Source organism: Phalaenopsis equestris, unplaced genomic scaffold, assembly GCF_001263595.1.
Source record: "Phalaenopsis equestris unplaced genomic scaffold, ASM126359v1 Scaffold206060, whole genome shotgun sequence".
Lineage (NCBI taxonomy): Eukaryota > Viridiplantae > Streptophyta > Magnoliopsida > Asparagales > Orchidaceae > Phalaenopsis > Phalaenopsis equestris.
Genome location: NW_018225498.1, coordinates 22,057 through 31,600, shown reverse-complemented (window position 1 = coordinate 31,600; position 9,544 = coordinate 22,057). Strand labels below are relative to the sequence as shown.

At 29.2% G+C, this 9,544-nt stretch overlaps 1 protein-coding gene across 1 annotated transcript; it reads right to left on the bottom strand.

Annotated features, from left to right (window-relative positions):
* Positions 1-6: 6 nt before the first annotated feature.
* Positions 7-1,586, bottom strand: LOC110036407 (abscisic stress-ripening protein 2-like). The gene is made up of 2 exons (XM_020740840.1): positions 1,327-1,586; positions 7-210 (listed from the first exon to the last, which is right to left on the bottom strand). The coding sequence occupies exons 1-2, from the start codon at positions 1,483-1,485 to the stop codon at positions 40-42; spliced, it is 330 nt and encodes a 109-aa protein (XP_020596499.1). The 5' UTR covers positions 1,486-1,586; the 3' UTR covers positions 7-39.
* Positions 1,587-9,544: the final 7,958 nt, after the last annotated feature.

Below are 9,544 nucleotides of genomic sequence, written 5' to 3'. Positions count from 1 at the left end.
AAACACATAGTAATGGATGTAATGATATAGTTCAAAGCTTTAAAAGTGGTGGTGATGGTGCTTCTTCTCCTCTTCCTTGGCTTCTTTCTTCTCGTGATGCTCATGGAAGGCAAAGCCACCCGCACCAACTGCAGCAGCTGCTGCAATTTCCTCTTCTATCTTGTGCTTATGGGCGTGCTCAGGATCCTTCTCCGCTTTGTGCTTCTCATGCTGCAAAAAAAAAAAAAAAAAAATAATTATTATGAATTATTAATCTGTAAAACATGGAGGCTGGGCGAACCATAACTTATGGGAGAGTATTTCAAAAATTTTATCTTAAGCAAACAATAGAGATAGGTCAAGCTAATGGTTTTGGGATAGATATTTGGTGGCAAGAACTTATAAAGGGATTTTCTTTTTTTTTTATTTTCTTTTTGTATGAAACAATGAGAGCATGATATTTTTTAAATGGATTTGAGTTTATACTAAAGGCACTGCTTTTTGAAATAATGTTTGATAAGAATATTCTAACTTATATATGAGCAGAAAAAAAAGAAAATTGAAATTTGAAACTTAGTTTGAGATGGTATGATAAATTAATTAACTAATCAATTTTTTTTTTAATTACACAGATCTCACAAAATTTAATGAATAGAAATAATATTCTAACAAAAGTGTGTCAGGATGTCCAAGGAAATTTAATTTACTAGTCTTTTAAACAAATTTTTTGGTAATCCAGGGGATTTACCTGAACAAAATTGTAAAACCATTGTAGCAGTAGTAACACCAACATGAAAAATCTGTGTATGTTTTATAATCATTACAGAATTTTTTTTTTCTTCCCATTATACTTATTTAAATTACCTTTGTAAGTAATATAATATTAAGACATGGCCAGCCTATTTTTCTTCTGATCATTTAAACTTTCTCTAAATTTTCATTTATATATTTATGAATATCAAAATTTCTGAATAAAAAATTTAAGAAAACTAGCAGAGAGATCACACCTTCTTCATCTCCCAATTTCATTATTCCAACAAACTAAACCTACGTACTTTCAAAAAAATAAAATAAAGAAAATAAAAAAAAAAGAAAAGAAAAAAACAAACTAATCCTACGAGTACTCGCTGAAGAAAAGAAATTTGCTGTGAACAAAAAGGAAATCTCTCTTCCGCACAATTTCAACTTTTTTTTTTTATTTTTTTACCATACGCCTTAGTTATGAACCAAAAACGAAGACTAAATTACATGAAGAACAGTATGTTGCATGAGCCATAATTGATGATCAGTGATTGTTTGGGTTGGAAAGATTATTATTAACAATTAAATTAATTTAAACATGTTTACCAGTGCAAAAGCACCAGCGGCTATGGCACCGAGCTCGCCGGAATGCTCTTTGTGCTTGTGGTGCTTCTCCTCTCTCTTATAGTCAATTTCAGTAGTAGTCTGTTCTCCCTCCTTGGAGTGGTGGAAGAGATGGTGGTGGTGGTGATGCTCTTCTGCCATTTTTGCTTATTAGAAGGACAGGAGATGAACTTATATAAGGATATTTAGTGATGGAATGCTTGGTAGAAGAAGGAGAGTTTGGTGTTTAAATAGGAAAATGAAGCGGCCATCTTGCCATTAAATTTATTTGTAAAGGTTTCATCAAAATTAAAACTATTCATAAAGTTGGTACATAGTATCAAAGCTGGCAATGAATTTTCATCCCCACTGGTTCCTGCCATATGTACGAATGTAAATGGAGAATTCAAATAAGAAACCAAAAAAAAAAAAAAAAGTGGTGCATTGATACATCTAACTCTTACTATTTAAAATTTATATACATGACATTTGATATAATCATATTAGAACATATGAATAAAAATGTATATTCGTCTTAAAAAGGTATGTACTTATTGTTGTAAATGTTCCTTTAAAGATGTAAATATCACATGTAAATATTAAAATTTAAGTCTAAGATATGTAAAGACATAAAAATTTCATATATACACATTTCTACAAAAAAAAAATCTAATATATATATATATATATGTATGTATATGTATATATTTATTTATGTGATGGTCAATATGTGTTATTTCTTTAATAATAAATTTAATATAATTTATATTTGAGTTAAATCATATTTCACTATCAATACGCGGTTGTAACTTAATGGTTATATATCTATGTATATGTATTCGTGTGTGTGTGTCGTGGTTACTATGTCTTATTTCCTTAATAATAAATTTATTATAATTCTATTTTATTAAAATCATATCTCTCTATTCAATATTTGGTTGTAACATATTGATGCATCAGGTACATATATATTTTTAATTTATTATATGGATTTTACGAAGCAGGTGGAAATGCTTAATCACCACATCATTATTTCGTCGGCACATCCAAAAATTTTCATAGCACGAATTTGTTTCAGTAGGCTGCCGGAACGATTCATCTAGACGGGAGTGATATCATCCAAAAAATTGAATAAGAAAAAAACTTGTACCTTTTGCATCTAGATGAAACCTCCCCACGTTATTCACATGTGTGGTCCCAAAATAATATGGACTTATTAAATTTGTTTTCAATGTATATAAGTACTTGTGGCCGGATTCAATGTTATTTTGGAAAAAAATATTTTATACGGATATCATATGCATGTCTAATCTTCACCCTTCATCACAACATAACGGTATGCCCTATTTTTAATTTTTTTTTTTAAATTTGATGGGCGGTAGAGATAGAATACCGCGTAGAATAATTTTTGTTATTTTGGATGATAAAAAAAATCACGAAATGGACAGAATTATTAAATTTCGCAAGCTACATGAAAAAAATATATTATGCAATTTGCAAATTTAAGGGGATATCTGCCCCCATCATATCGTCGGCATTTTCGATATATATAGTTCTCGCACCACGCGAATTTTTAATTTTGATCCAGTAGATAAATTTCCAATGTTTGTGGACCGCATTATGGATAATTAATTCTCGCACTAAGATTTTATGTTTTGTAGTTTCTCTTAAAAAAATCTAAATATATGAAATATGCGTTCTAGCAATGCAGAATTCAGCACGAGTAAACGTGGACCCGCCATATTGAGTTGAAGCATGATTGAAAATTGTACATAGTATTTATCATTTTTTATGTGATAATCTTATATATCAAATTTCATAATTTAGACAACGTGCGCAAAATTTGATGATCTGAAAAGTTTTAAAAATTTAAACTTCTTTATCATGAAAGTTTCAATTTAAAATTCATTATATTAAAATTTCAAGTTAATTATTTTAAAATTCGGAATAATATTAACTAAATTATGTGAAAATGTTTACTTCTTATAATTAAAAGCAAAAGAATGAAAATTTTATTAAAAAAAAAACCAAATGGCCATGACCCTTTTCCCATTTCCTCATCTTATCATTTGAATTATCTTATGTGTAAGGATTATTTGTTTTTTGGAATACAAGGGAATTAATTGTTGATTGTGATGAGAAATTGAGCGAGCATGCATTTGGAGAATCTTCATGGCTAGCTTCACCTTGTGAAGAGGATTTCATGATCTTTTTATTTCTAATTGTTTGGTGAGTGATTGAAATATTGTCATTATAAACCCTACTTGTTTCTTTTTATTATTTGCATCAATTATTATTTCCCAATCACATTGTGAATTGTACGTCTGGTAGTTTTTATTCACAAAATCCCATCCTTCACTCGCTAAAAAGCGGCTGCCCGGTCTTTCGTTCAATAAGGCCTAGTCTTGTTCTAGAGACAAATTAGTTGTCTTAAAACACTTTAAAAACAGTGAAAAACCTTCAAGTAGTTAGATAAACTTTTTTTTACCACATGCAAAAGTATTTGACCATGTGCCCTTGCCCATAACCTCTGGGGTTTAGAAATAAAGCAATGAATATTTTGATGGGAATGCTGATCTCACATGAGGTGTCAATATAAGAAAAGATGGACTGAAGATAAGGAGTCAACGCATGTTGAAAAAGTTACTTAGCATTTATGATTTTTATTTGATACTCGTATATGTAAAATTTGCCATGGATGACTACGTTTCAAAATGTGAGTTTTGATGATATGAAAAATTTTAAAGATTTAAACTTTCGTATTATATTAATTGTTGAAATTTAAACTTTCTAATTGTGTAAAATTCTTTATTTGCAATAATCAAAAGAAAAAAAATAATAAAACACTTAGGACTGACCACTCTTCCTTTCCCTCATTTTAGCATTTGAATTATCTTGTGTAAGGACTTGAATACTTTGTTTGCTAGAATGAAAAGAAGTTGAATGTTGGTGGTGACAAGAAATTAAGTTAGACAACACCTGGAGAACTAATTGGCGGTTTGTTTCAACCCCCGAGATAGATTTGGTGATCTCTTCTTACTAATCTTTATAATGAGTAATTTATTGTTTTCTTTTTTTTGTTAATTCCCAAACACTGTAAATATTTTTTTCTTTATAATGAGTAATTTATTGTTTTCTTTTTTTTTTTGTTAATTCCCAAACACTTTGTAAATATTTTTCGTAACTCGTACTTTCAAAAACAGGTTTGTTATTTTCTTGAAAGCCACTAGCCAAGTATCTCTTCCACAATTGCTTAGGCTAGTTATTGAGACAAATTGGACACTCTAAACCACTTTAAAAATTGTTAAAAATTTTATAATTATTTTTTTAAATACTTTTTTACAATAAAAAAAAACTTTAAACTATTTTCCCTTACCTATCTCCTCTCCCAAAAGCCATAAAGCTAAGAAATCCCCTTTTATAAGAATTAAGATTTCATTAAACCCGGTCTTTAAAATTCTTTAAAAAAATTAAAAATACCTATAAAATGAGAAAATCATTGATTAATGTTTTAATGGATACTGAAATTTGTTTGACCAAACTAGCACTTGCTCTTTTAGATAGAGAAGAAATTACTTCAATAAAGTAAGTCCAAGCATCCTTATGCACCATCTTCTTATCTTCAAATCTCCCATTGCCATTGCTCTGCATAATCCTTAAAGTAGAAATTGCTTTCTCCGCTCTCAAAGCTCTCAAAATTTCTTAGAAAAGTCAAAGGGATGCTTCCTTTCCTATCCTAGACCATTTTATAGAAAAAAAGAGGTAAAAAAACCGAACTTGGGTTGTTCCAACTAAGTTACTCGAACTATGGTGCTATAGCACCAGACCAACTTTTTTAAACTCCTAATTTCTTTCGTCTTATCTTTAATTCAATTAAAATAATAATTTTTTTTGCCAACATAATCATGTAAGACTCCAACTTACATCAAAAAATCGTTACAATAGTAATCAACAAACAGGTCAATCACACCGATAATTATTAGTTGTCTTCTTATGGGTTGCCTCCCACAAAACGCTTGGTTTAACATCGTCAGCCTGACATATCCAATGTTTTAATCTGGTTGACCCAACAATAAGATCTCTTCAAATGTAGGCCTATCTCCACTTATATAAGAATTTAACATGTGTCCATTTACCTTAATTATCGTTCCAGTCTTGGGATCTTGAAAATCAACGACTCCATTTGGATAAACTCTTATCATAAAAAATGGTCCTGACCACCTGGACTTAAGTTTTCCTAGAACAATTGCAATTTTTAATTATATAATAGAACTTATTGTCCATGCTAGAAATGCTTTTTTAGAATTCTTTAATCATGTCGTATTTTCATTTTCTTTTGATAAATTCTGGCATTCTAATAAGATTCATTTCTCATTTCGTCAAGTTAATTTAATTTCAGTAATCATATTTCTCCAGCATCATTCAAATTTTCATTAAACTCTCTTATTGCCCAAAAAGCTTTATGAGCTAATTCAACAGGTAACAGATAAGCTTTTCTAAATATGAGCACATATGGTGACATTCCTATAGAAGTTTTGTAAGCAGTCCTATAAGCCCATAACGCGAAATCAAGTCTAACAGATCAATCTCAACAGATCAATCTCTTCTATTAGGATTTATAGTTTTTTTCAATATTCTTTTAATTTCTCGATTAGATAATGATGTGGCAGTCGATTTCTGAGATGTGCATTATAAATGTCTTTCAATATTACAACACACACATGACAACACTAATAGTAAGTATGCAGTTCAATCCCAATAAAAATAAATTCAGTTAAACTAATTTTATCTTTTAATATCTATAAGCTACCAAACCCCATAATAATAATGCAAGTATATGTATCACTCAAGTAATAAAGGGCTCTAATGGAGTCCTAAGTATCGGTCCCACAGGGAGTTGGAAATTCTTATGATTATAACGTCAAACTCAATATTCAAAATATAAAACTTAAGTAAGCAAAAAAAATCTAAAGTAAATTGAACGTGTCCTAAATGAAATGTATTTACAAGAACTAAGTTAACTAAACTATTTGCTAAAAGTCAGAAGCAAACTTATAAAAAATAAACGAAGTTTTGAAATGAAGAGTTCAAATTTACTAAAGTATCCTTCTCTTTTGCATTGAGTTTTGGGAATGTGAAGAAATTAAAATGATTTAAAATACAAATATAAAATTATATTGTGCCAAATATGAGCAATCCTATTATTTACCATCTGAGAGTGCATTAAGAACATTAATTAATTCAGATTTTGGTCCCTAAATCTATGGTTAGGTTGAAAGGATACTGGTTGTCATTCCTGAGCTCTCACTTCTCCCTTATGTGAGGGCTAACAATCTCACTTTAGTTTCCAAGCAACTGGACCAAATTGAAGATTTTAATCCGTCACCTTAAAATATGAAATTCTAAGCCCATCAAAATATATTTCCTTATTTATTTGCACAAAATTCCATGGATTACGTTCTTACCGATGAAATTGAATGTGACTCTTACCTTATAGGAAGCATAACTCTTTCAGTTTGTATGTTTCTCAACAAGTTTTAACCTTTCAAATGGATAGATCAAAAAGTAAATGAAGTCCAGAGTTTGAATCATCACAATTTATTGACAATTAAATTCTTGCAAAACAAAACTAGCTCTTTACAAAACCCTCTTTGTAGGGAGAAAGATAAAGAAGACTATTTAGAATTCATGAGAAGGATATCACAAAACATGGATTTCATATATAAAAATAAGTTTACAAAACAAAGAAAGAAAAGGACACATTTTTTCACACACTTCATCCCAAGAAAGTCTCTAGAAGTTCCCTTTAAGCACTTTTTCTCTTTACAATTACACTTAATTCTCTCTTAGAAGTGTAATGAAGAAGAAATCTGTCACCTTCCCTCTCCTCTTACAACTCAATAAGAAAATCCTCTTTTATCCAAGATTTCTCTCTCATGCCAAACCCGTCTCTCAATCTTATGCCCCCTTACTCTCTAGACTCCTCTCCTTTTTTATTTAGGGCCAGCCTTCTTTTAAAAGGAATTCAAAATTCCCTATAATTTTTCTCTAAAAAGTCACATCTTTTAACACTTAGAGGTAAGTCCCTTCATCCAAGCGACATATCTCTTCATTAAAGAGCACTCCAAAGTGTTTAGATGCATTGAACCACTCCATGATATGTTTGAATTGCTTTGAGCCTTCAAAAATCACTCAAAAATAGTCACGAATCGCCTTACTCCATCTTAATTTGCCTATGACGCTTCTTACTTCAGTTCTGGCGCCTCTAGCGTCAACCTATTGAAGCTCGCGTTGTTCTCTGGATTCTGGCGCTTCTAGTGCCGATTTTGGCCCTTCTAGTGCCGTTTCTCTATAAAATGGCACCTCAGGCGCCATCTCTCTGGAAAAATGCACCTGGGGCTCTAAGATCATGAAAATCTTTATTTTGGCTCCAACTTTTCTCCTTTTTGCTACTTTTTTCTCCAAATGTCTAAAACTTATATACCTACAACAAAAACATGAAAATACCCTTCTTTAAAGTGTAATATCACTAAAATAAGCATAAAATGTGTACATAAATTACTATGTTATTTTTGGTGTATCAAAATCTCCCAAACATAAATGTTACTTGTCCTGAAGTGACCCTTTTACTATATAAAAATATGACTTATGATAGAGATTAACTTATAAACTTCAATAATTTGTTTTAATAAATATAATAGTATAACGTAAGAAAAAATTCTAATAACTTAGGTTAAAACTAAAAATGTAAAAACACCTAGTAATCAAGTTTAAGAGTTCTGAATCTCCACTCATTTCATAAAATATTATAAATTCCCATATCAAAGATACTTAGAATATCCATATGAAAAAGAATTTCATGAAAACATTATTAGGATGCTAATACTTAGATACAAGTTTAAAAAATGTAATAAAACGTTTTTCCTCAAGTTGATTCAAGTGAAGCCAATTTTTTATTAGACATCTCCTCAAGCTTCTCCTAAAATATTTTTCTTTTCTTTTTCTTTCTCGTTTTCTTTTCTTTTTCTTTCTCTTTTTCTTTTCTTTTTCTTTCTCTTTCTCTTATCTTTTACTTTTTCTTTTGCTGTGTTTTCAATCCAATCTATTATTTTTTTTATGTGAGGGTTACTATATCTGGATAGCCTTTAATAATTTTGAACTTCACTACCATCTTCTTAAATTCAAAACTTCTTACCTTCTTTCACTTTATAAATTCATATTAGCTTTGAAGATTTTTCATAAAGTCTAATTCTTTTCTTCTTACATGAAACTCTAAGATTCTTAACACTTCAAAAATACAATTTTGCTTTACTTTAAATAGAAAAACATAGACTTATTCTTTCATACTAAATATCTTAACTCTAGAATTGACCTTCATTATTAAAGATTTTTGCTTAAATTTACCATAATATTTACAAAAGTGAAATATAGTTATTTAAAAGTTATAATTCAATATCCATGGTCATGTTAAATTAATTTTAAAAGTATAGTTAATTGAGGAAATATAAAATTTAGTTCTCTTCTTTTAACAAACTTTTTATTTCGACTTATTCTTTCATACTAAATATCTTAACTCTAGAATTGACCTTCATTATTAAAGATTTTTGCTTAAATTTATCATAATATTTACAAAAGCGAAATATAGTTATTTAAAAGTTATACTTCAATATCATAATTCAATATCCATGGTCATGTTAAATTAATTTTAAAAGTATAGTTAATTGAGGAAAAATAAAATTTAGTTCACTTCTTTTAACAAACTTTTTATTTCGCCCGAACATAATTTTTTAAATAATATGTTAAATATATAGTACAAAAAATTTTTAGGTAAAAGAAAACAATAAATGCATAAAAATAAAACTAACTTGTAGAGAATTCAAAATATGAGACTTGAACCTTGATATTTTACAGATGCTAACTTAAAAAGTACAGGCTTTAAAGAATTAAATGACATAATACATCAAAGGATTTTCTAAGAAAATATAAATTAATGACATAAATAGTGGACTAAAGAATCTAAAAATGCTGAAAAAATAAAAATCCACAATTTACTATTACATATACTAGTTCAATAGGTCCACAAACTATACACAAAAAATTGTTCCACTCATACCAACAACAATAAACATAAAAACAAACAAAACATGAGAACAAACAAAACATAAAAACAAACAAAACCCAAATAAGTTTTACTCTTCATCATCTTCCTTTTCCTCTTCTT